The 27,447-nt window shown below is 38.7% G+C and overlaps 1 protein-coding gene and 1 non-coding gene across 2 annotated transcripts; both read right to left on the bottom strand.

Annotated features, from left to right (window-relative positions):
- Window positions 1-393: 393 nt before the first annotated feature.
- Window positions 394-26,983, bottom strand: MRPS31 (mitochondrial ribosomal protein S31). Its single transcript, XM_052650214.1, has 7 exons — window positions 26,788-26,983; window positions 21,801-22,085; window positions 17,552-17,707; window positions 16,676-16,816; window positions 14,086-14,165; window positions 10,402-10,545; window positions 394-693 (listed from the first exon to the last, which is right to left on the bottom strand). Exons 1-7 carry the CDS (start codon window positions 26,910-26,912, stop codon window positions 464-466), a joined length of 1,161 nt encoding a protein of 386 aa, XP_052506174.1. The 5' UTR covers window positions 26,913-26,983; the 3' UTR covers window positions 394-463.
- Window positions 13,929-14,060, bottom strand: LOC128057910 (small nucleolar RNA SNORA71). Its single transcript, XR_008200366.1, has one exon. It is a non-coding gene; the product is annotated as a small nucleolar RNA SNORA71 (small nucleolar RNA).
- Window positions 26,984-27,447: the final 464 nt, after the last annotated feature.

The raw sequence follows: 27,447 nt of genomic DNA, 5'->3' as shown, positions 1-27,447 counted from the left end.
GAGGAATTTGGTGGGCTACAGTCTGTGGGGTTGCAAAGAGTCAGAAACAGCTGAGCACAAATATGCAAATATAGAAACTGCATGTTTACATATAGTCTATGCATGTAAGTCTGTAAATCCTCTCAACTGTTATAGCCCTCTGATGACATCAGATATATGGCTAATTATATTCCAAAGAAGTATGCTTACTGCATGAAAAAAAGGTTAGAGAAAGTTGTCTTATTACTAATTCTAAGATATTCTTTTTGTTTAGAATTACTAGTTGAATCCATAAAAGCTGGTGATTTTTTTCTATGCAGGAATATTTTTCAATTACTACCATATATACTTTTAAATAATTTAGTATTTATACCATTCAAATCAGATACAATAATGAACCAGTATATTAAAACTTCTAGTAAAATTATTTTATTTAGTTATAATATGAATCTCCAACAGCTTGAAAGAAAAATTTCCATGGTCTTCAACTAAAGTGTATGCCACTTTCTTTTAGAATGTCCTGTTTTTCATTAAAATAATTTCTAAACCACTCTATATGTTCAACCTTCTGTTTAACACTCAGATATGGGTTTTTGGAAAGGCCACAGGTCACCAGCTCCATGAAGTGGCGAATTGGTCCTTGTTTCGGAAAACCCTCCAGATATTTATCCAGAAATATATGTTCATGAAATTCTGAACCATCATCATCAAAACCTAGGAAATGAGACAAAATACATTACAATTTTTAATGTAAAACCTACACCAATACAGTATATTAACACATACATATGGAATTTAGAAAGATGGTAATGACGACCCTATATGTGAGACAGCAAAAGAGACACAGATATAAAGAACAGACTTTTGGACTCTGCGAGAGAAGGTGAGGATGGGATGATTTGAGAGAATAGCATTGACACATGTATATTACCATGTGTGAAACAGATTGCCAGTCCAGGTTCGATGCATGAGACAGGGCACTCAAAGCCGGTGCACTGAGACCACCCAGAGGGATGGGGTGGCGGGGGGGGTGGTTCGGGACAGGGGGACACGTGCACCCGTGGCTGATTCATGTCAATGCACCCGTGGCTGATGCGTATCAATGTATGGCAAAAACCACCACAATATTGTAAAGTAATTAGCCTCCAATTAAAATAAATAAATTAATCCAAAAAACCCCACTACACTATAAAACTAACATTAATGAGGTAGTATTACAGTTAAAGGCATGAACTTTAGAGTCAGACAGAGGTTTGCTCACCAATTTAACAACCATGTGACTGGGCAAGTGAACTTCTCTGAACATCAGTTTCCTCAGGCACAAAATGAGTATTAGAACAGCACGTTCTTCATGGGGTTTTTGTAAAGATTAAAGATTAAATAGACAGAAAGCTTGTAAAGCTCTTTTACACTGCTTAGCATTTTACAAATATTCAAAATGGGGCAGTAATTATTACTAATGGATATTTTAATATCTAAAGAAACCACTAAGAAAACTATACAAACTACACTAAAAAATACATAAAATAACATGGAATCCTAAGATATATTCAGGCAACTCACAGAAAGCCAAGAAAAGACAGAGGAGAGAGAAACAGAAAAATGAACAGAAAACAAATAACAAAATGAGACTTAAATCCTAACAGATCAATAATTACTTAAAAGAAAAACATGATCCAACTATATGCTGCATACAAGAAGCTCACTTCAAACACCTATAACACAGGTGTTGAAAGTATGGAGGAGGACATATCTTGCTAACATTAACTTCTAAAAGGGATGCAGGAGTGGCTACATGAACATCAGATGAAGTAGACTCCAGAGCAAATACCAGAAAGAGGAATATCACATAATAAAGGGACTAACCCACTGAGAAGATAGCAACCTGAATTACGCATTCACCAAACAAAAGTTTCTAAATACATGAAAGAAAAACTGATAGAAACATAGAAATAGAAAAATCCACAATTATGGTTTTACTATCCCACTGTCAGCAGTTGATAAAACAGCCAAGTAGAAAATCAGCAAAGACATAGAAGAACCAAATATTAACCAACAGGATTACACTGACATCTACAGAACACTCCGAACTGCTGCAGCACACAAATTCTTTTCAAGCAACCATGGAACGCTCACCTGGCTTAACCATACCCTGGGTCGCAAAACAAACGTCAACACATTTAAAATAACTGAAATAATACACAGTATCTTCTCTGATAATAAAGGAATCAACACAGAAATCAGTAACAGGAAAACAGCAGGAAAATCTTCAAACAGTTAGAAATTAATACAAATAATTCGTGGTAAAAAACACAACTGAATTGAAAGGTGGCCATGTGCTAGCCAAGGAGAGAGACCTCTGGAGAAACTAACACTGCCAACACCTGGGTCTTGGACTTCCAGCCTGCAGACTATGAGAAAGGCTGTTCTGTTGTTAAAGGTACCCAGTCTGTGATATTTTGTTATGGAAGCCCTAGCAGACTAACACGGATCCACACGAATATGCCAACTTTCCACAAAGATGCATAGATGATTCAATGGAGAAAAGACAGTCTTTTCGATGAATGGTGCCAGAGAACTGGGTATCACTGACCAGAAAGAAAAAGAATCAAAGCTTCGTACTTCAAATTAACAAAGAACGGATAATGGTCTAAACTACATATATAATATGGCATAGCCACTCTGAAAACAACTTGAAAGGTTCTTTAAAAAGTAGTATTTAACTACCATACAACCCAGCAATTGCACCCCTAGGTATTTATCCCAGGAAAATGGAAATTTGTATTCATACAGAAACTTGTACATGAATATTTATAGCACCTTTATTGTTAACAGGCAAAAACTGGAAACAACCCAGGTGTCTCTTATCAGGTGAATGGCTAAACAATACGGTACATTCGAACCACGAAATATTACTCAGCAATAAAACAATAGCAAAAAACCCCTACTGACACATGTAACAACTTGGATAAATCTCCAGAGATTAATCATCCTGAGGGGGGCACTCGGAAAAAAGGTTACACACTATGTGATTCCATTTGTATGGAAAAAATTAGAGAAAAGGAAAATGGATTTGGTGATTGCCAGGGGTCAGAGACTAGGAAGGGGAGGCAGTGGGAGGTGAGTGAAATGTGGCTATAAACGGGCATAAGAGAGATCCTAGAGGTGACAGCGCTGTTCTGCATGCTGACTGTGGTGATGGTCACGTGAACCTACATATATGGCACAACTACCCACAGCACACACACACTCGCCAATAGAGTGCATGTGAAAGTGTTGACATCTGAACGTGGCTGAAACACTACCGATGCCGACTGCCTGGCTGCGATGCTGTCCTGTGCTTATACGTGAGGCAACTACTAGGGAGATGGGTACAGAGCACACGGACTATTTATCATTTCTTACAACTGCACATGAACCCATAATTATCTCAAAAACTATCTAAAAAATTATCTTAGAAATGCTCTCTCATTAGTTAGAATTATCTTCCACTTATTGAAAGAGATTTTTAAAATTTTATTTGAACACTTAAAGATCTAGTCATCACTTTTATAAAAACTAAAACACACAATAAATAAATCAAGGCATTAGATTGCTAAATGGCCACACACTACTACTATGCTTGTATATATAACCCTTTGCAATGTGCCTTTGCCCTTCTTTCCATAAAGAGGTAGATACAGCCTGTTGCTCCAACCCTTAAATTTGAGGTTGGCCAGGTGACCTGCTTGGTCAATGGGACATTACCAAACTCAACGCAAAGGCCTGAAAAGCCTTTACTATTGTTTTAGGAACTCTTCTACAGCTAGGTGAACAAGCCCAGCCTAGCCCATGAATGATGAGTGACATATAACCCCCTTATCGCCTCCCCTGACAACAGCCAACACCAGCTAGACATGTGAGAGAAACCAATCAAGAATGATCCAACCCCAGGCACCTACCCAAGCCCAGCCAGAAAACACATAAGCTCAAGAGCAGTTATGACTTGGCTGTTGTTTTACGAAGTTTGGAGTGGTTTATTATGTAGCAAAAACAGAATTGGTGAAGGTTTTCCTAAGACTTCTTCAGGCTCCCCTGGTGGCTCAGACAGTAAAGAATCCACCTGCAGCGTAGGAGACGTGGGTTCAACCCCTCCGTCAGGAAGATCCCCTGGAGAAGGGAATGACAACTCACTCCAGTATTTTTGCCTGGAGAACTCCATGGACAGAGGACGCCAGTGGGCTACAGACTTAACAGGTTGCAAAGAGCTGGACATGACTGAGCAACTAACACACAAGACTTCTTCACATTCAGAATCCAACTCTTCTGAACTGGCTTCTCAACCCTGAGTTGTCAGTGGCCATGCTTTCCAACATTCCATTAAGAACATCTGTGATGCAGCATTTCTTAAGGGCTCCACGATGGCCTCTTCTGATGCCCCCAATTCAAATTTAGATGCATATCCACAACAGGCAATGACAACTACCTCTTCACTGCGGCCTGACTAGCGTAATAAGATACATCAGTTTCAGAGATATTTAAAACTCTGAAAAACAAAAGTATGTTGTATTTGATGAAATACAGGAAAAGAGACGTACAGGAATATTTTAAACAGACGTTGTTCTCTATCCCATAACCCTCCAAAGTTCCTATTCACATTTTTCAAGGCCGATTACTTCCAAGACTAATCACTTCTAAGGTGTATATGCTTCTAGCCCTTTACCTAAATTCATGTGTATTTTTTCAGACAAATTAATTGTTTAAAAAAAGTCTTTCTTTGAATCCCATTGAGAATTCTCTATGGTTATCAATAGTTTACATCACCAGGCAAGCAAGTTGCTCCATCTTTACTTTTTTTTGTTTTTGTTTTTAAGGCATATGCACCCGGGGATAGGAATGGGGAAAATGCAATATAGAGGTAAAAATGAAAAAAAGTCTCACTCTGCTAAAGATCTTTTCCATATCATCAAATACTGCTTACCGTTCCACATGACAATATTCTTTTAAAGAAAAAATATCAGTATGGCTAGTATAATATGAAAAACAAGGCAGGTTTCAATGTTCAATAATATTTGGAACAGAGTATGTTAGGGCTAAAAAATAAGGTCTGTAGCATTAGAAACATAATAAATCAAGGTAATAATTGTTCTCAAAAATCTGAGGGTGACTCCTGGATTGAATGTCACGGTTGTTAGTTATTAGTATCCTTAGACGTACTTAAGATATAAGACTTAAGACAGAAAACTGTACAAGAGAAACTATTTTTAAAAATAGTTGTACTAATACAAGATCAATAATTAATTTGTTAAATCATTAACAGACCAACTATCTCTGACATAAAGTCATAATGAGTTAGACAAGCACAGAAATTATGACTATGCTCTATCAGGGGGAAGAGCATCTAAGGGCATTGGTGATCTTATCTTGTTACTCTTCTCTAGATGATAAATCAATCATCTTTTTAACTCAGAAGGTATAATGAACAGACCCTTCCTGAATGAGTCAACGAGTGAAGAAAGCCTAGTACTGGGAAGCATAAAACAAAGGAAAAAAAGAGAGAAAGCGATAAAGAAGGGACACTACATACGAAACTAAGTTCCAGACGGATTAAACAGGAAAAAGCCAACAGACCTACGTCCACATTAAAATCTCTGTTGGGTAAAGACACTCTGAACGGTTAAAAGATAAGCAACAAGGACTTCTAGTTAAAATGCAGTAGATAGAACACATGATTTTTAAAATCTCTGCTCCCTTTTAACACCTACTAGATGGGAGTAAAAGGAATAAAAAGTAAAAAAGTTCAAAGATAAACAGAACAGAAAATGAAACTGTAACAGGATTATCACCAAAATGTTAGAAGGAAAGTGGACAGATAAGTAGTAACTGACTCAGCTGAGTTGAGTCAGCTGAGTTGAAAAATGCTAAAACCAAATCAAGAAGCAAACAGACATCAAAGGCTTTGGAAATTAGTGGCACCATATACCACTGAAATTAGGAATGGGGATGAGGGACAAAAAACAGAAGACTAATTAAAAACTGGTTTAGGGGATAATTAGATCTCCCAAGATCCATCTTCTACCTGTACCTCTAGATAGCTACACCATCCATCTCCCAAAGAAGATGGGCAGTTTTATTTTTTGGAGAAACTAAAACAAAAAGAGGAATGAATCATTTAATTGATAAGTAGGGTAATTAAGTGTGTATGCTGATTAGTGAATAATTCCTCCCCACTCCCACCAATGGTGGAATCATCCTCACCAGTTGGAGGATCGACTGGCTATCTTATTAGAAGAGAATGTGTCCGTATTTATTGCAGTTTAAAATATGCCTGTTGTTTGACCCTTGAATTAACATACTCAGACATGGACAGAAGGATATGTATCACAGGAGTCACTAAAGCTCTATTCATCAGTAGGAAAATGGTAAAAATAAATTCCAGTCATTCATACAATGGCATAGTACAGAATACTTAATAGTTCCCATTTTACAGAAGTACTAAAACAAAGTTGATCTCTACGAACTGACAAGGAAATGCTTAAGACATACTGCTAAGTAAAACTAAATAAAATTAAAAAGCTACAGGACACTATATGTATCATACAGCCCCATTTAGACCAAAACAAAGATAAATGTGAAACTATCATTTAAGGTGGATGTGGGGACATACATCAAACTACTGGCAATGGTTGTTTCAAGAAAAGGGAAGAGAACTGAGGGGTAAAGTTTATTCTTTATTCTTCTGTATTACGTTTTTGTGAGTAAACTTTCATACATTCATTTCTATAGCTTAAAATACTTTTTAATAAGCAAAAGAAACAATATATAGTAAGGAAAAAATAAGAGTGGAAAATTACAGACAAGAAGGAAACCCCAGTGGTGTACAAGTAACTAAAGCAACATAGGTTAAATCTGTGTCTAATTCTACTTTAAATATTAGTAAATGCAATTTAACACATTATTGACTGGAGACGTATTAACACCATAGGCGTGAAGTTTCTACAAAAATCCCCTGGTCAATAATGTGTTAATATTACTGACTACAGCTAAAAATACAGTATAGCAAATAAAAGGTAAAATCCAGCAAATAGCAACGAGCAATTTGACAAAGAGTGTATTACAGCACTGAAGCAAATTCACTTTCACTTTGACTTGTTTTCACTTCTATTTTGTCAAAACTATTATTTCTTTTCCTGGCAGTACTCTGAGGCTCTTGTTCACTGGCCACCATCTGAAACAACCAGCAGATTGTTTCAGACAACACAGACCTATCATCTTTATATTTGCCCCGATTTTCTCCACACTATATCCTCCCACATAACCACCACTGAGTTTTATGGTAATTCTGAGCTTTTCTAACTATTCTTGCTAGCTCATGTTATAGCACTCATTCCAGACACCCAGGCAAAGGATGGCATGTTATAAGTGAACAAATTTAAACCAACTGAAAAATAAAAGCATGACTGAACTTTTTTGCCCACTGAAGCCTCCAAACTGAGAATTACTCTTGGAGGGCATTTCAAAGACACCTGTAATTTGGGTGGTATATACATGGCTGATGAATATTCAAGAGCAAGACTCTTGTTAACTGGGTAGTGATAAAAATGGGATTAAGTTTAGATAAAGCCAAAGCTAAAATAAAAGTGATCTTATTGGAAAATCTACTGGAAATAATTCCACCTAACCATTCTTATATGGAGAAGGCAATGGCACCCCACTCCAGTACTCTTGCCTGGAAAATCCCATGGATGGAGGAGCCTGGTAGGCTGCAGTCCATGGGGTCACTAAGAGTCGGACATGACTGAGCAACTTCACTTTCACTTTTCACTTTCATGCATTGGAGATGGAAATGGCAACCCACTCCAGTGTTCTTGCCTAGAGAATCCCAGGGACAGGGGAGCCTGGTGGGTTGCTGTCTATGGAGTCGCACAGAGTCGGACACGACTGAAGCGACTTAGCAGTAGCAGCAACCATTCTTATAAATCTCTGGACTGGAAAAGCACATCAGAAGGGACAAGTCAGGTCTTAACTGGCCAAAAAATAATAATAATAATACATCAAATTGGAAAGACAATTTTTACATTTTAAGTAGCAAAACAAACAACAGATTTTTTTTTTTTTAATGTAACAGAAAGACACAACACTGGGAAGTAAATTGTAAACACAGGACATGCCTTTAAGATGTTTTCAGCATTGTGTTCCCAACCTGACATGGTAAGCCCCTGTTTTTTCTTTGGGGGCGGGGGGAATCTTTTTCCAAAAGTATCAAAGTAAATCTTCATGAAACTAATTATTAGGAGAGAGAGCAAACATAAAAGAACGTTACTAAAGGGCTAAGACTCCGGGTTCTAAGGCCAGTCCTCTTATTAAAGTATTGAGAATATCTTAAGTGTGTACTGAGGGGGGGTGATCAAAGTGAGAAAGTTTCCACAGTTCCCTTCCTGTTTTTCATTCAGATAACAATTGCCTTCAGGAGCTGGAAATGAGATGCCTCCCTTTCTGACCCCGGAGCATCAATAATGTGTACAGTGTACATCGACACTTGTCACATTTATCTCCCCAACCTAACCAGAAAACATGTTTGGGTTTTTTTTTCCCTTTCTCAGAAATCGCACTTTCTCGAAAACCAGGCCAAATCTAAGCTAAATTCTTTAGCATCTGAACACGCAAGATTTTGATGAACTGAAATGTTTCACTGCTGATGACAATGTATCACCAAGTCATGCTTTCCTACGATCCTATTTGGTGGTGCCTAGAAAATACACAATATCCTTGTGAACATTTTAAGATTTTAAAATGTTATAGAAGACAAAATAGTTATAATAGCAAATCCCCTCACAATATCATTGTTGTACAAACAGGGATGATGATGGTGACTTGTATAAGCTGACTTGTTTTTCAGAAGAATTCCGTAAAATAAGTCCTATTATTATTTCTATCATTTTATAAGACGGAGGACCTGAGGCTGGGAGAGATTAAGCCTCACTCAGGCACTTGACCTCTAATCACCACAGTTCGCTGTTTCTCTTAAGTCGCATATTCTATCTCAATAATGGGTTTTAAAACATGTCTGTCACCATGAGGACCTGGAACGTCCAAGCTTCAACAAATACAGAATGAAGTCTTCCCTTAACATCACAGATTGTATTTCTTAGTTTTTTTTTTTTTTTTGCTACTTTAAAATTCTATGATCACATACAAGAGGGGAAAGGAACTAACATTTATTCCTAAGTATTATATGCCAAGAACTGTGCTGAGCAACTCACTAACTTATCTGATTTAATCATTACATTCTTCCAATGAGGTTTCTTTAATTTACAGATGAGGAAACTGAAGCTCAGGAGGTTAAATTATTACCTCAGAGGCAAATGGCTAATAACTGACAGAGCTGGAATCTGTATTCAGGTTTATACAAACAAGTCTGTGGATTTGGGTTTTGTTTTTTTACCTTACCCTGATACCTTTCAGAATGCACATTATGTAATAGATGAAACACAGATTTCTATATTATTGAATATATCATACAAATATTTAAAATATTAAGAATTTGCTAAAGGATGTGTAAGCCCCTAAAGTTTTCCTATATAAAATACTACTATATGAAAATATAAGACTATTTAAACTTCTACCCCACTTATCCAAACAAATGAAAGGTTATCAAAAATTAAAATATTACAGTGCAGAATATTACAAATGTTAAAATATGGACTACGTTTTCCTAAGACTTCCTGAGGTGTTTGCAATTTCTAGCTAATCTTACCATAAAAGTAAACGAATCTCTAACTGAAAATATACCTATAAATATTCAATGACATGTTTAGCTGATGATATCATGAGTGCCATAAAAAATAAATAGCAGAGTTAATACTGTTTTCCTTTTGACTGAGGAAGAGGTAACACCTCCAGAAAGATCTCCAGAAAAGGAGAAAATATTTTATTACCAGCTCAAAGTATCTAGGTATGCAGCCACAGTTCCAAGGAAGTTCAAAGCCTCCAAACATACTTGCTTTGAGAGGTTTTGAATACAAGAAACACGTGCCTTGTTAATGCAACGGTTTCAAATAAGACACTAGTGTACTACTTGAAGAGTTGTAATGTTGCCCCAAACTGAAGGATGATCTTACCCAGTATTTAATGTATTAGAAGATTTACCAAGTTATCTCCTGCTTAGCAAGCACAAAACTGTCATTTGCGGTTTTCAACACCTGGATGTCATAGAAATTCATGATGTCATTTCTGCCATAGAAATTTACTTTCTTATCGAACAATCAGAATTAAGTGAAATCTTAGTATTCTTCTTAAAAACACCGTCAGATTTCTTTTAGGACATCACAAAGATGTCTACACTAAGTTTTGAAATTCAGGTAAATATCCAGAACCTACAACTGAACATCTACCAGATTAATCTCAATCAGAGTTTTATAAACCTCTGTTGTTAAGACTTACCCGCTTCATTATTAATTGGGAACTCCCACAATTTCCCCTCTTTTGTCCACTGGATCATCTCTTCAAAACCATTCTGAAAGGGCTGTTCAGTGACTGCTGCTAACTGCTTAGCAAATTCTACATCCCAAAGAGAAGGTGCTGCCTCTGTAGAATAAAGACATATGAAATACACACAGTTCTATGTAATTATCTTTCTTTTAAAAATGTTATCATCACCTCTGAACTGGCAATGTATTTTGAGATCTTGAAACTCATAATTAAACAGTATATAATGAAAGGTCACTCTCTGATAGCTAAAATGGAAACAAAAACTATATATAAAGACTACAACCACAATAACTGTAAGCCTCAACTTTTGTTTTTACTACAATGCTAGGTAATTAACCCCTAGTCTCACAGTCCCCTCTACTGTGGAGAAAAGAAACATCCATGTGTTCAAGGATCCTTTTGATGAATGTGAGAACTTTTATACAACATGTGATTTCGATCTGTAAACTCTAGACTGTTTTAGTCTGTCGAGATAAGTTATTAATGTAAACTAAATCACAATAACAATGACAATGATAATACTGTTAATGTATACTGGGTATTTACTCTGTGCTAAATGGTTTTTATATATTAGTCCATTTAATCCTCACAACCAACTCTATGAATAAGGTAATATAATGTTAGCTTATTATGATCACTATATCACATTTCAATCATTTATTTCCTTTGGAAATTCAAGACATCTTTGAAGAATGAGTCATACTCTCACCAACTGTTGCTGGTGGAAATGTAAAATGGTACACTGCTTTGTAAAAGAGTTTGGCAGTTTCTTAAGAAGTTAAGAATACACCTATCACACCATCATTTTACTCCTATTTACTAAAAAAGATCCATACATAGATCTGTACATGGAAGTTCATGTATGACTGTGCCTGACCACATACTGACTGCTACCTATGAATTATGTTGGTCTTGTACATGGGATAAGGAGACTTCAGCAGTTAGGCTAATTAGCCACAGTTAGAGTAATCATAACAGAAAATAATTTAATTATTATGGTTACAACTTTTAAATTTATTCAGTGGACACTGATCAACTTAAGTATTTTCCATAATCATTATTAAGAGTCACAACTATTTATTGAACGCCCACTGTGTTCCAGACACTGTTGTTTAGCCGCTAAGTAGTGTCCAACTCTTTTGTGACCCTCTGGACTGTAGCCCACCAGGCTCCTCTGTCCATGGGATTTCCCAGGCAGGAGTACTGGAGTGGGTTGTCATCTCCTTCTCCAGGGGATTTTCCTGATCCAGGGATTGAACCCGTGTCTCCTGAGTCTCCTGCACTGGCAGGTAGATTCTGCCCACTGAGCCACCTGGGAAGTCCATCCAGACACTACTTGACAGTTTAATTATATTATCTCATTTAATCCTTGAGATGTATGTATTACCCAGACTTCCTAAATGGGAAAAGGGAGACTCTGAGAGGTTAGTAAGGCAGAATCTGAATCTGAATAATCAAGATCTATGCAACACCAAAACTCTTTCCATGAGGCTAAACTGCCTCTCAGCTCTAGGTTACTCCAGGATAAGCAGCTGGGTCTAAGATATGCAGCAGTGTAAGAACTTAGCAGGGAGCAAAATCTGGGAACCATGGGATGGAAGAACTCATTCAGTCAGTCAATAAATAATTAACGAATGCCAACATGTCAGGCATTATTTTTATCAACACATGGTAGGGAAAGAGCAGTGAAAAAACACTAAATGTAAGTTTGCACATTGTTGCTATGATTGAATTTAATTGGGAACAAAAGACTTTCTTCAGATTCATGCAAGCAGAGCTTATTAAAATGCCTTCAATAGAGTATATTTATATAAATCTGTGCACTACTTTCCTTAATAGAGCATAATCACTTAATTTTATTTTAGAAAATACATATACCTTCAGTATCTCTGGGTCAGCTCATCTTAAGTTTCAGGAATAGGATACCTGATTTTAAAAAGCAAGCTGGCTCCTTCAAGAATCCATGTCCCTCTTCTGGTTGTTCATTAGGCAGACAATAGCAGCTACCCTGTCAATGAATTCCCTTTCAGAGACAAGTTTAAGAGTTGCCACTTTGTTATTCTCTGGAGGTCTGGTGGTTTAAGATTCACCTTGATAGACTGGGTTCAATCCCTAGTCTAGTCGGGGAACTAAGATCCGCTAGTGCACAGTGTAGCCAAAAAGAGTTGCCACCTCAACAGGGGAGAGGTGATCCATTCTCCATGTCTGTGCTTTTGCACTTCCTTTTCATCAATCATCTATGAGAGAATGCAGCTGTCACAGTACAAGGGGTTGGTCACCTAGTTTCATTTTCAGTTTAAATGAACAGTGACTGAATTAATGCCTATTCTCCATGGTATTTATTTATAGCTCAATTTGTTTAAAAAAGAGATTTAAGATAACAGATTCCTATTATTTGTAAGCCACTTGGCTAGGGACTATTCATTACACAAAAATCAGTGAGACCTAGCCACTAATGTCAAGAGATTTATTGAACAGTGGGAAAATCAGATGTTTTTATAACTGATAGAGCCACTGGAAGATGGCCTAGGAACTTAAATATCAGAACTAAAATTATATCTACCAAGGTTCAAAAAGCTAACTTACAATGTTTAGAAATGAAAGTCACTTATAAGCATAGACCATTTGTATGGAGTTTCTTCACTTACTTTATCAGTAAAACAAATTTAATGTCAAGCAAGAGGACACTCTTAGTTCTTTTTTAATTAGGATTAAAATGGTAACTAAGGAATTTGACTTCTTGCCGAGAGAAGAGAACAAAAACTAACCGACTAAGTGTGTTAAGAAAAAAACACTACAAGCCCACTAAATACATTTTCTGAAAGCTCTCCTTCCCATCTCCTAAATAATCTCTAAACCATTTCTACAAGTTAGCATCTATAAATGACACTCCTCTTCTAGATAGTAAGATGCCTTAGGGCAGACATTACAATTTTTCTTTACTAACAACACAGAGGTATGTTGCAAACAGTCTAATAGTTGATCATTAACATTTTAACCCAGGTTAGCAGCCACTCTATAGATCTGGATTCCTGAAGCAGACAGTACTTACCTCCTGTGTCCTGTGGGGCTGCAACATTTCAAAGGGGAAACCTGACCAACACAAGTATGTTAACAACTACGTGAATAAGCAAGATCCAGGTAGACAGGGCTTCCCTGATGGCTCAGTGAACACAGAATCCACTGCAATGCAGCACATGGGGGTATGATCCCTGGGTTGGGACAATCCCCTGGAGGAGGAAATGGCAATCTACTCCAGTATTCTTGCCTGAAAAATCCCATGATCAGAACCTGGCAGGGCTACAGTCCATGGGGTCGCAAAGAGTCAGACAAGACTGAACATGAGTATGAATGGTCAATGACAGGATAGAATATCAAAATACCCGATTATTATGCAATCAAAGTAGGACACTGTTCAAAGATAGAACGTTTCCACGCCTGAGAAATAAATAGTGTTACTTTTTTTTTTTTTTGGCTAGTGTGTGAAAACTCCAGGATTTGGAACTGATGGCTAGGCTCTTCAAACATGGGGAAAGATCTTTCAGCAACTCCTCTCCCTCCAGTATCCATGACCAGGGCACAGGCAGCCCACGATCACTTTCAGTGCAGGAGAACAGTCTTATTTTCTTAACAAACCTGTTTCAGGTGCCTCTTCGGTAACTGCCTTAAGCTCAAAAATATTAAGTCTCTTCCCCTTGTATATATTTTTCCTAAAACTGAAAAAGAAAAAAATTATTTTAATGAATATTTTTATACATGGTCAACAAAAATTGTTTATGAGAGGAAACTTTTATATGAAAGTCAATATAAAAATTTAAAGTAAAAAAAAATTAAAAATTAATTCCACTGACTCACACCAGATATTTGAATTAAACCACATGTCTTTAGGACTGACAATTAAAAATAGGAATAAATTCACCTGAATTTTTGCATCATAATACAGCAAAGCAGTTACAACAATTTAATTTCCAAAATACCTAATTGAAAAGATCAGCTTAATTTACTACAATTTTTATTTGCTCCATTGCATATTAAGGTTTTAGAGAATCTGATGTTGTGGAAAGATATCAAAATATGCTAAGTTAAAAACTGTTAAAGTCAATATTTAAGTCATTTAAGGGTAGAAAACACTGCATGCTTCTTTTTACAAATTATAATTATAAAAGACTGCACAGAAAAATCAAAACATCTCCACTTGCAAAGTGATCGTTCTCTAATTTTAAAATTATGATTAACTTTATTTACAAAACTATTTAATTAACTCAAAATTAATGTCACAGAGTTAATAGGTAACTTTTCTTTGTACGTTTTAATCAACTGCTTTATGCATCAATTCACGTTCTTATCTGAAAAAATGTCCTAGCAGATTAAACACTAGGTTATAAACTGGAAGGTTAGCTCTTAAAATAACTTTGAATTCTTCTCTGGATCAAATTACTTTTTTCTACTAAATTAAACTAACTGAAAAAATTAAAATATCATATTAAAATTAGATAAGCGAAAAGTGTTAGTAGCTCAGTCGTCTCCAACTGTTTGGGACTCCATGGACTGTATGTAGCCCACCAGGCTCCTCTGTCCATGGGATTCTCCAGGCAAGAATACTGGGCTGGGTAGCCATTTCCTTCTCCAGGAGATCTTCCTGACCCAGGGATGGAACCTGGGTCTCCTGCCTTACAAGCAGATTCTTTACCATTTGAGCCACGCCCTAGGGCGTCATATTCAGCAAGTCACAGGTAGGCAAACAGACTGACAGGACTATGAAAGATGTCCCGGAATTAGTCAGATGCATGGTGCAGGCCAGCGTGGCTCCAAAGCCAGCACTTGTGATTCACACTTCTCCATTTCTGATGGAAGGAATCAGTTGAGGCCTGGGTTGTCTCAGGTTGCTCCAACCCAAGTCAACAGTAGGTGAACAATCTGGTGTATCATTGCTTCCCCTTATTCTAGAGTCCTGTAAGCAGCTTTTTAATGCAGGCATTATAAGCACATAAACCCCTTCCCTACTTTTTTAGCTTCCGCCTTGTGGCCTTCTAATTTTTGATGACCGCTCAAATCATTAAAAATCAACCTATGATACAGCATTCTGATGTAGTTGCATGGAATCATTTCAAAGACTGACTCGGAGACTGATTTAAAGATGACTACAGTTAAATATTTTGGGAGCAGCTCTTTGTTTGTGAAGTTTTCTAGGGTGTTTTGTGGAATTTTTTTTTCACTTGAGTACAGTTGATTTACAATGCTGTGTCAGCTTCTGCTGTACAGCAAAGTGAGTCACTTATACAAATAAATATAGCAACTCTTTTTGAGATTTTATTCCCATATAGGTCATTATTGGAGGAATCGTAAGTTAAATTCCAAGTGACACATTCTACTTCACTCAATGTCACAGATATACAAATTACTTTAATTCAAATAATCTTCCAAAGTCACTATAACATCTGAACTTCGTTTATTAACTGCTGACCATCTTTTCCAATCCTCTTGTATAAATTAATAATTTAATACCCAGAAGGCGCTAACTCAGGTTCCTGAGATTATATGTAGAACAAAATCCATGTAATAAAGCAACACACAGAAAACACTCCAATTGTAAGCACATCCTGCTATAAAGTTCAGTTAGTGTTTGTCAGAACATGCTAAATATTCGGCTTTCTCTCCCCAACTATCACTTCAAAGGCTTGAAGGAGAAAAAGCACAAACTTTACGTAAACACAGACAGCTTTCTACTATAAAATAACTATGTAAGACATGGCTTAGCATCTTTAAGAACTACAAATTACCGAATTGAGATTGCCACAAATAAGCTACCACTTAAAGGTATTATAATGGATCTTCCTTTTTTTGATGGTGGATCCTTTCTCTGAGGTGTGAAGAAAGGTGATTCTAGAAAAAGGTAAAGGCTACATGAACATGCTACATCAGAATGAAAAATAATGCTTCTCACAAAACATTCGTTTGTTCAGAGTTTGGTCAGCTCCACTTACTCTAAACAGGAGACCGCTAATCAGGGTAAATGTGAGGCAGGGCCCATTTTGATTTACGAGATAGAAAATGGAAGGCTGCTAAACCCAGTACATCTTTTCCTTTCTAGGAGATGGTAAGCAGAGACTACGGAGACAGATATAAATGTATCCATGACGCTCAGATACCCAACAGCAAGAATATACACGGCAACAGAGTAAATCGATAGTTCAACAACTCAAGTAAGACTGCAGACCCTGAGTACCTTTTTCTCAGATCAGCCATCTTCTCTTGGTCAACAAAATCATCAGCCCCTTCGTCAAACTGAATCTGGTGCACTGGCTGTGTGCTAGCTCTTGCTGTGGAGGATCTGGCAACTTTCATATCTGATATGATGTTACTGAAACTGAGAAAAGAGAAAGGTCAAGTGTGTTAGAAATTTTAGCTATGGAAGAGTAATGAACTTTCTGAAACATGAGATTCATATAATTCTTACACGTCTATGTACTAATAATGAACAAAAAAGTTATGTCTAAATAAATGACTATACGTTGTGTATCAATACCACAGACCACGAAGATTGCTGCTGCTCTGTCTTTTAAAAGTGCTATTCAGAAATGTTCATTCAAAACATGATTAAGGTGTCACTCATGAGAAACTGTCACACATCCAGAGAAGTGGAAATACAATCAGTATCTTTATCCCTATCACCTAGATTAAAAAGCTGCATTACAGCTGAAATGTAGCCATTTTTATTTGCTGCCTTACGTTTGTTCAAATACAAATAAAATGAGCGATATAATGCATAAAATCAGCATATTATTTACCTAAAAAAAAATCTTCTCAGAGAAATTCTTGTTCTGTTACTTATTATTTTTAATAACTACTGAATGCACCACTTCTTTTTCAGGGACAAGAATTATGTAACTTCTCAAAAGAAGTTTTAACCATTCCACTGGTCTTGTAAAACTGTGATCCTCCTTATTAACATGTGAGTTATAACAGAAATCAAACTGCTAATATTTACGAGGCATACTTAATATACGAATGGATATATTATATATATTGCTCAGCATGCACTGAGTGAAGCCAGTCTCTTGGCGGTATCAGTGCCACTGGCACGGCTATCTGACTCACTAACCTAATTTTGGGTTTCTCTCCATCCTTCTGAGCCTTCGAGTCTTCCTCGTGCTGCCGGAGCTGCCTGAGCAGCTCCGACTTGGTGGTCTGCTTGTCAAAAGGGAGAGAGTCAGCAACTGCAGCCGCAGCCGCCACCAACTCCGGGCTCAGGGACTTGCTTCAGAAAGGGAACATGGAAAACAAATGAGAGGGAGGCATGACTTCAGTGGAAAGTCAAATTTGATTTCCTGGGTAAAAAACTTCTCGTCATTCGAAAAGTACCATTCAATTTCTAACAAAATCAAGGATTCTTAACACAATATTGTAAATCAACTATACTTCAATAAACTTAAAAAAAAAAAAGAATTCTTAAATATGAGGTATCAGTTTTATAATAAGTGTTACAATGCTGAAAGTTCAAGTTAATGGATCCTTAATGCAGCACAATACTAACTCAGAACAATATATGAAGGTGGAAGGATGAGGGATCAGCCTCAAAAAGGATAAATCTGTGGATTTTTAAATTAGATGTCATTTTAGTTCAAAAAACAATACAGACTGCAAGCAAATATAAAAGTCGTGAAACCTGTTTATATAAGCTTTAATCAAAATCTCCCCAAACTGGAAACAACCCAAAGCACTTATCACCACAACAGGTAAACTGTGATATATATCCATGCAACGAACAATACTCAGCCCCCGTCACACGTATGAAAATGAATGGAAGAAGCTGGATTAAATAAAAGTGTATCTTGCATGATTCTACTTATATCAAAAGGCCAAATTAAGGTGAAAAAAAAAATCAGAACGGCAGCTGCCTCAGGACAGAAAGTTACTGATGGGGAAGCTGAAGCTGGGGAATGCTTTGCATCTTGGAAAGTGTGGGTGTTCCACGTGCACATCAATTTGTTAGTATCCTGCCGCTAAGATCTGTATACTTCAATGTATGTAAATTTTACCCGGCTGGTGGGGGGGAACCATAAATCATCAAGTGGGAGATGGAAAGCGAGTGAAGGTATAGATGACACAAGAATGGCAAGATGTGGTAACTGCCAAAACTTCATCATAGGATTTTACCTTCTATTTTACATTTTCCATAAGCTAAAAAAAAAGGGCTATTCTTTAGGAAATTAGGGTTAGTTACCAGAAAAATATGCCAGCTACAAAAAAAGTTATTTATGTTTTTTAACTCACTGAAAATAACTGCCATCTCAATGAGTGGGATCCAAATTACTGTTTTACTTTACTTGGCTTCCTATCTCGGGAAATGATGTGTAACATGAAAACTGAGGTTCCCAAATCCCTGAAGCTTGGCCTCAAAGAGACCCTCAAGGAAGCTGTGAGTGAGAGCTGTATGTAAGTCAGTGTTACCCGGAACTGAAAGAAAGGGGACCTTAAAGAACAGGTAGCTGAAACTGGAAAAGGCAGTTGGTTGGTTACAAGGATATTAGTTAACGTAGGAGATAGAAATTTTGGCTACCACTGTGCCCACCAGGGGTCTTATTAGCTTTCATGATATATTTGGCTCCAAAGCTGTGGGCATGACTGTAAAAACCTAAGATCTTAGAAAGATTTAAGACGGTGCCTTAGAGTGCCTTTCAGACAACAGGAATTCTAAGAAACTTAAAGATGTGGTCCCAGGGCCTCCCACAGGGAGCTCAATATAGACCTGGACCTTGGTTCCCAAACTGTGCCCTAAGGCACCCCAGAGTACCACAGGGAAATATCAGCCATGTCTGTCAGCGACTGTGAACTACTAAGTCAAGGTAATTCACAGCTTTAACATTAGACTACCGCATTCCTTTCTCTGTCACCGTATCTTTGTAAAGACGGTTCTCCAGCAGCTGCTGTGATTAAAAAGCACAAAGCCTTCAAAAATCAGTATGGAACAGGAATGAGAGTGACAGTGTCGAAGGCTAGGTCATAAAAACTACACAACTCCTAGGGGCTCACTTTCTCTCTGGACACTCCCCAAATTAAGGTGGGAAAAAAAAATCAGAACAGCGGCTGCCTCAGGACAGAAGGTTACTGATGGGAAGATGAAGATGGGGTCCAGCCACCATGCAGTGAGGAGGCCCAGGCCACACACAGGTGTTTCTGTAACAGTTCTGGCTAAGGTATCAGCTAACAGCCAGTATCAACTGCCAGACCAGACTGAGCAAACCCACAGATGGTTCCAGCTCCTGAACTTCCAAGTCTTCCAGCTGAGGTCTCAGAGATTGTGAGGTGGAGATTAACCTCCTTCGTTCTGCTCCATCCACACTGCTGACCCACAGAATTTATGAGCATTAAAAAAATGGCTGTTTTATGCTGCTAACTTTGGGGGCAATAGTTACACATCCATGGTATCTATATAAATGTGCACAGGTTTCAATACATAATACAAATAAAAACACTAAAAGCAGGCCATGCACGAAGCAATGACAGTGCACCATGAATCAAAGACAGTGACTAACCTAGTTCTGCGCATCTGTCTATGTTACTCGCTCAGTCGTGTCCGTCTCTGTGCAGCCCCATGGACTGCAGCCCATGGCTCCTCTATCCATGGGACTTTCCAGGCAAGGTAACTGGAGTGGGTTGCCATTTCCTCCTCCAGGGGATCCTTCCTGACCCAGGGATTGAACCTGAGTCTCCTGCACTGGCAGGCGGATTCTGAGCCACCAGGACAGTCCAGAGGATCTGTGCATCTGGAATCCCTTAAAACACAAAGCAGTCTCAGCACAGAATTCTCCTTTTATGCTTGTCTCATTCATACCTAACTGGAAAGCAATTTTTAAAATTACTGAATCTCTTCCCTCATAGTTCAGTTGGTAAAGAATCTGCCTGCAATGCAGGTAGACCCCGGTTTAATTCCTGGGTCGGGAAGATCCGTTGGAGAAGGGGTAGGCCACCCACTCCAGTATTTTTCAGCTTCCCTTGTGGCTCAGCTGGTAAAGAATTAGCCTGCAATGCGGGGGACCTGGGTTCAATCCCTGGGTTGGGAAGATCCCCTGGAGAAGGGAAAGGCAACCAGTATTCTGGCCTGGAGAATTCCAGGGACTGTATGGTCCACGGGGTCGCAAAGAGTCTGATACATATGAGAGATCTTCACTTTCACTTTTCACTCACTGAATCTCTGCAAAGCAATCAACATATCTGAACCACTTCATTAACAGTTAACTAAATTATAATAAAAAAGCAAAAGGGACCATAAGCAGGTCTGGAAACGGGAAAAACCCTCATTCTTCATAAATATTTTAAAATGTATATTTGAATATTATCTAATTATATGTATATATATTTTAATTTGTTTTACATTGTTTCTAAAAAGGAGGAGAAGATACTTATTACAGGCATTTCCTGTTTGAATTAGCTTACTCTCTACCTAGTTATGCCTTCCAGTGGTAGTTTTGATACAATATAGAAATCAAACAATTCCATTAAAATGTTAAGTCATGGTGACCTGAATAGGAAGGAAGTCCAAAAGGGAGGAGATATAGGTATATATATGGCTGATTTATTTTCCTGTACAGCAGAAACTAATACAACATTGAAAAGCAACCGTAATAAAAATTAATTAAAAAGTGTTCAGTCACTCTGAGTACAGAAATCTGTATTATCTGTTTATTCTGCTAAGTGACAGATAGGGATCTTACAGCCACATTTCTTATTATTGATGATGTCGTTGGTGCAATCATTATTTATATACTTATATATAACTAAAACAAAATCCTGACATAGAAACTACAACAAAATGCTAAAATATCATGACTGTACTTAAATTCAGTAAATTATACTCTTTTGACAAGCACAAGGAATTATAATACTTTTAAGAAACCACATAAGCTGAGAGCCCTGGAATTACTGCAAAGGAAATCATATAAAACAGCTGTAATTAACATGCCAAAATTCTACCCTAAGTGGAATTTTTAAATGGAATTTCAAATAAAGAAGTCTTCCAGAGATACAAAGCTACCTTCAAATCAGGACGTAAATAATGTGCTAATAAACAGCTTAAAGCAATTAAATGTGGTTAACAACTGATAAATATGTAAAAGAATGTGGAATTCTCAATTAGATCACTATTCTTTTCCTCTCTCTAGACTCTACAAAGATATCCACTTATTTTATTTCTCATGTAATTATTAGTCTCTGTGTTTACAAACTAATATTGTCTTCATTAATTCCATACCTCCAATGTACTCTAAAAAAATTTTTTTTCTGCAAGAAAAAGTTTACTGGAGTTTCCAAAATTACTTTAAAAAAAAAATTCGAATTGCAATTCAATTTACCTCTTTCTGGGGGCATCTTCTGGAGATTTTTGAAGTCTGCCAATTGCAGCTTCCAAACTTTTAAGTTGTCCTCTATTGGGTGGCTTTGTTGTTTGTACATTTACTGTGCTTAATTCAACTTTCATGCCCTTAATAATATTTACCAAGTCTTTTTTCTTATTCTCCTTTATACTCTGTTGGTTCTCCGTTTCTTTGGAAATTTCACAGGCTGGAACAGACTTATCATCTTTCTTGCTACAGATCATGCTGTTAGTGCCAAAATATCTTTGGATATTACTTTTTGTCCTGAAAAGATTAAAGGAAAAAAAAAATGGAAATATAATGCAAAATAACAGAGCCAGGGCTCAAAACATTGCTTCAGTAGATTTAAATTTCTTTCAGTTCAAACCCTTCCCTTTTGCTTATTCTTGTTGTTAGCAACCATAAGAACAGCACTTAACATTTCTTGAACACATACTGTGTGCCTAGTTATGTGCAACATTTTATGTATATTTTCTCACACCCACATCAACTCCATATGGCAGGTATTACCCCCATTTTGCAGATAAGGAAACTGGAAACCAGAGATGTAACTTACCCAAGGCCATGTAGCTCAGAGCTCACTAAGGCCTAAGACACACTGGTGAGCACAAGTAAGTTACAGGTGTGCTGAGATGCTGCCCACCTGAGCCCAGCAAAAGCTATTCGGGGCCAGCAGCTCCTGGAGTGCCTGTCTGTTGCCTCCTTCCATTTACCTCAAGGTTTGGTATTAATACAAATATCACTGTCTATGTGTTCCATAACACTAAAAACTTTGCAAACCACTGACATGGTTAATAAATTTCAATGTATTATTCTTAAACCCGAAACTAACAGACTGCCTAGTTCTTGTTCTTAACCTGACATAAGAATATCTCACAATTAAACACTATGAAATAAAGAAACTTCTATCAATAACAAAGGTTACTTTCTTAAAAAAAAAATTCCTGGCTATGATTCTAATCTTTTTGACTTTCTCACTTGAGCTACCAATGTCATTTAACCAATCACTCTTTGTAAACTAAGCTAAAATGGGACAGAAAAAAAAGAATATTTAGTGGCAAGAGTTGCCATTCTGCTTTCTTCTTTATAGATTCATTTATGAAAAAGAACAACACAAACGATCCCATCTATTTCATGCAGAAAAAGATTTCCCAAATGTCTAAGGAACCCAAATGTCTAATTTTATATTCTGTGGCATTAAGAACCTTTTAATATAGTTAATATTGAAGCACCTTAAAAACTAGTGAATGTGCTAGTCTTGGTAACTGGGTATAACCTATGAAAGTCATTGATTAAATATAGTGAGTATCTACTCTGTGCTGGGCACTATTCTAGGCACTGATGATACATTAGTAAATAAGAATCTCAAGGTCCCTACTTTCATGAAGCTAATAGGCTAGAACACTTTCACAAACTTTAATAACTACCTAGAGGACTTACTGAAACACAGATTCTTTGGTTCTACCAACAATTCTGATTCAGCAGATTTGGGGAGGGACTTGTAGTCTGCATTTCTAACAGGTTCCCAAGTAATGCTGATGCTGCCTGTCAGAGGACCACATCTGAGTAGTCACGTTACTATGTCATTTAATCCTTACAATCTTACAGGACAGGTTGTCTTATTATATTTTTCCACATTACAGAAGAAGCTGCTGCCCAAATAGGTTAAATTAGTGGTTCTTAACCTCTACAGGTTATATGAATCAAAAAGGGACCTTATTTAAAACATGGATTCCTGACATTCTCAGTTGGTAAGTCTGGAATCAGGCCCAAGGATCTGCATTTAATCAAGACTTGGTGCCACTGATCTCAAGAAACAGCATAAGACAATGGGTTAAACAGTATCTCAAGTTTTCACAGCTAGTAAGTGGTAGCTTACTGTGTGCCTGCTCAGTCATTCCAGTCCTGTTCAACTCTTTGCGACCCTATGGACTAAAGCCCGCCAGGCTCCTTTGTCCATGGAATTCTCCAGGCAAGAATACGGGATTGGGTTGCCATACCCTCCTCCAGGAGATCTTCCCAACCCAGGGATTGAACGCAAGTCTCTTGCATCTTCTGCACTGCAGGCAAATATCTTACCGCTGAGCCATCGGGCAAGCCCTTTATGAAACCCTTTAATGAAAGAGAAAATGGCTTCTTCCAAAAATGCTGAAAGAAACTCTTGATCTGCTCATAAAACTGTCAGAGGCTAACACATCGAACAACTTAAAAATCAGAATGAAAACCAACCGCATAATCAGTATCCTTATAATCAGTACACAGGAGCCTCAATATAATACTCAACATGTGGTACCTATGAATTCAGGAAAACGCTAATTACGATTTCCCATGTGAAAGTCAAATTAACACTAAAGGTATCATAACAGAAAGGTGACAATCAGGAGACTGAATCTCATATAACCTGTGCTTCAATGTTTTCTTCCAACACTGCTCTAGCACTACTGAAAGTAACCTATATTATTCCAGGAAAATCATGCATGTATCAGTTCAGTTCAGTCGCTCAGTCGTGTCCCACCCTTTGCAACCCCAAGAATCGCAGCACGCCGGTCCTCCCTGTCCATCATCAACTGCTGGAGTTCACTTAAACTCACATCCATCGAGTCGGTGATGCCATCCAGCCATCTCATCCTCTGTCGGCCCCTTCTCCTGCCCTCAATCCCTCCCAGCATCACAGTCTTTTCCAATGAGTCAACTCTTCACATGAGGTGGCCAAAGTACTGGAGTTTCAGCCTCAGCATCAGTCCTTCCAATGAACACCCAGGACTGATCTCCTTTAGGATGGACTGGTTGGATCTCCTTGTAGTCCAAGGGACTCACAAGAGTCTTCTCCAGCACCGCAGTTCAAAAGCATCAATTCTTCGGCGCTCAGCTTTCTTCACAGTCCAACTCTCACGTCCATACACGACCACTGGAAAAACCATAGCCTTGACTAGACGGATCTCTGTTGGCAAAGTAATGTCTCTGCTTTTGAATATGCTCTCTAGGTTGGTCATAACTTTCCTTCTAAGGAGTAAGCGGCTTTTAATTTCATGGCTGCAGTCACCATCTGCAGTGATTTGGGAGCCCCAAAAAATAAAATCTGACACTGTTTCCACTGGTTCCCCATCTATTTCCCATGAAGTGATGAGACCAGATGCCATGATCTTCGTTTTCTGAATGGTGAGCTTTAAGCCAACTTTTTCCACTTCCTCTTTCACTTTCATCAAGAGGCTTTTTAGTTCCTCTTCACTTTCTGCCATAGGGGTGGTGTCATCTGCATATCTGAGGTTACTGATATTTCTCTTGGCAATCTTGATTCCAGTTTGTGCTTCTTCCAGCCCAGCGTTTCTCATGATGTACTCTGCACAGAAGTTAAATAAGCAGGGTGACAATATACAGCTTTGACGTACTCCTTTTCCTATTTGGAACCAGTCTGTTGTTCCATGTCTAATTCTAACTGTTGCTTCCTGACCTGCATATAGGTTTCTCAAGAGGCAGGTCAGGTGGTCTGGTATTCCCATCTCTTTCAGAATTTTCCACAGTTTATTGTGATCCACACAGTCAAAGGCTTTGGCATAATAGTCAATAAAGCAGAAATAGATGTTTTTCTGGAACTCTCTTGCTTTTTCCATGATCCAGCAGATGTTGGCAATTTGATTTCTGGTTCCTCTGCCTTTTCTAAAACCAGCTTGAACAACTAGAAGTTCACGGTTCAAGTATTGCCAAAGCCTGGCTTGGAGAATTTTGAGCATTATTTTACTAGCGTGTGAGATGAGTGCAATTGTGCAGTAGTTTTAGCATTCTGTACAACACTAAACAAATAATAACTAGCATTTTAATAGTAACTGCATAACACTAAAATAATAAAACTCTAGTCCAACCTAACTTTCTCGTAGTCATGTATGGATGTGAGAGTTGGACTATAAAGAAAGCCGAGCACCGAAGAATTGATGCTTCTGAACTGTGGTGCTGGAGAAGGCTGTTGAGAGTCCTTTGGACTGTAAGGAGATCAAACCAATCCATCCTAAAGGAAGTCAGTCCTGAATATTCACTGGAAGGACTGATGCTGAAGCTGAAACTCCAATACTTTGGCTACCTGATGCAAAGAACTGACTCATTGGAAAGACCCTGATGCTGGGAAAGAGTGAAGGCAGGAGACAGAGGATGAGATGGTTGGATGGCATCACCAACTCAATGGACATGAGTTTGGGTGGACTCCAGGAGTTGGTGATGGACAGGGAGGCCTGGCGTGCCACGGTTCATGCGGTCGCATAGAGTTGGACAGGACTGAGCGACTGGACTGAACTGATGCTGCAAATCTTTTTCTTGCCTGGCTAACTCAAACCCTCGGGCCCCCTTCAGATTTTACCAGACTTCTTTCCAGAAAGGACACCCTGAACCTCCCCTACAACCGTCAGGCGTCTCTGCTCATCCAGCTATTACCTGTTCGACGAATTCTGCCGTATTCTGCGCTACTCACATTATCTCAGCGGTTACTCCACTATACTTGAACTGCCTACTTGGTGGAACTCTAAGCTCTGCGATGGCAGGATTGTGTATTCGGGGCATAACCCCAGTGCTGGCATAAAGATCAGCGCTTTCAATTATGAAGATAGGAATAAGCCCATCACAGTCTTGGGAGGTTTGATTTTAAAAAGTACATAAAACAAAAGAATTTCGCTTTCTGGAACCTGGATAAAATGAGGGGAGAAGCGGGAAGAGAGATGAGGGGCGGTAGGTGGTAGCGCACAGGGCAGCGGCCCAGGCCTGTGACTGCAGCTGTTCCCCACGCACGCTATGACCTTGGGCAAGTCACCTTATCTTTCTGGGATTTTCCCTTGCTCAGAGTTAAAGCGGCGGCTTCTAAGCTCTCGCGGGTCATAACACGAACCCCAGGACGCCGGAGAAAGATTAAACTTGAACGTGCCGGAGCCGGGACAAGGGGTGCCTGAAGACCTGCGGGCCCACCAGCGCGGAAACGCGGTACCTGACAGTTCCGTGCGGAGAAGCGAGGGGCACAACGACGGCTGCCGATGCCTCCGGGCCTGCGGAGCACAGAGGGAGCTGGGAAAGGGGGCGAAAAGGGAGGACCGCCGAGACCCTCGAGAACATCTCCGAGAAACGAACAACACTAGAAACACCGGCGGATGACGCGTTCTCGACCAAACACGGCCCCCCGGCTCCCGCTTCCGTCCCCCGGCCCGGCGCGCTCCTCTCCCGTAGCGTTCCGGCGGACAACAAGGGGAGAGTAACTATGTTCCGGATTCGCCCGGAGCCTAGCCGCTGCCTGCAGGCGACTGCGCCCCACAGAGATTTTGGTCCCGGAGGTGGAGTCAGCTGAGGTCAGCGAGGGTGCGGCGCAGAGGGTGGGGGGACCCTGATCTCCCAGCTGGGAGTGGAGGAAGCGATCGACTGTGCAGATGCTGCCGATGAAGCGCAGAACTGACCCCAGGGTGCGGCGTCTGGGGGACAAGAGCTCGACTCTCGGTGATGAACGGTCGCAGCGTTTATCATAGTATTTTCAAAATGATCCATGGTGGCCAAGACGGTTAAAAAGCCAAGTTACGGTGGGCATGCGGCCCGGTAAATTAGTAATTCTTTTCAGTCTCTGTTTTTACAGAGAGTCAAAACGTAAACCATATGCTTC

The sequence above is a fragment of the Budorcas taxicolor genome, chromosome 12 (assembly GCF_023091745.1).
Source record: "Budorcas taxicolor isolate Tak-1 chromosome 12, Takin1.1, whole genome shotgun sequence".
NCBI classification, from domain to species: Eukaryota; Metazoa; Chordata; class Mammalia; order Artiodactyla; family Bovidae; genus Budorcas; species Budorcas taxicolor.
Note: the sequence above shows the minus strand (reverse complement) of the source record. Positions and strands in the feature narration are given on the sequence as shown.

Coding starts and splice junctions, on each gene's coding strand:
- MRPS31 (XM_052650214.1), bottom strand. CDS start 26,912: ATGTTCTCGAGGGTCTCGGCGGTCCTCCCTTTTCGCCCCCTTTCCCAG. Junction 17,708..21,800: donor GAAGATGCCCCCAGAAAGAG/GTAAATTGAATT, acceptor CCCTTTCTGAAG/CAAGTCCCTGAGCCCGGAGT. Junction 10,546..14,085: donor CGAAGAGGCACCTGAAACAG/GTTTGTTAAGAA, acceptor TTTATTCTACAG/AGGCAGCACCTTCTCTTTGG.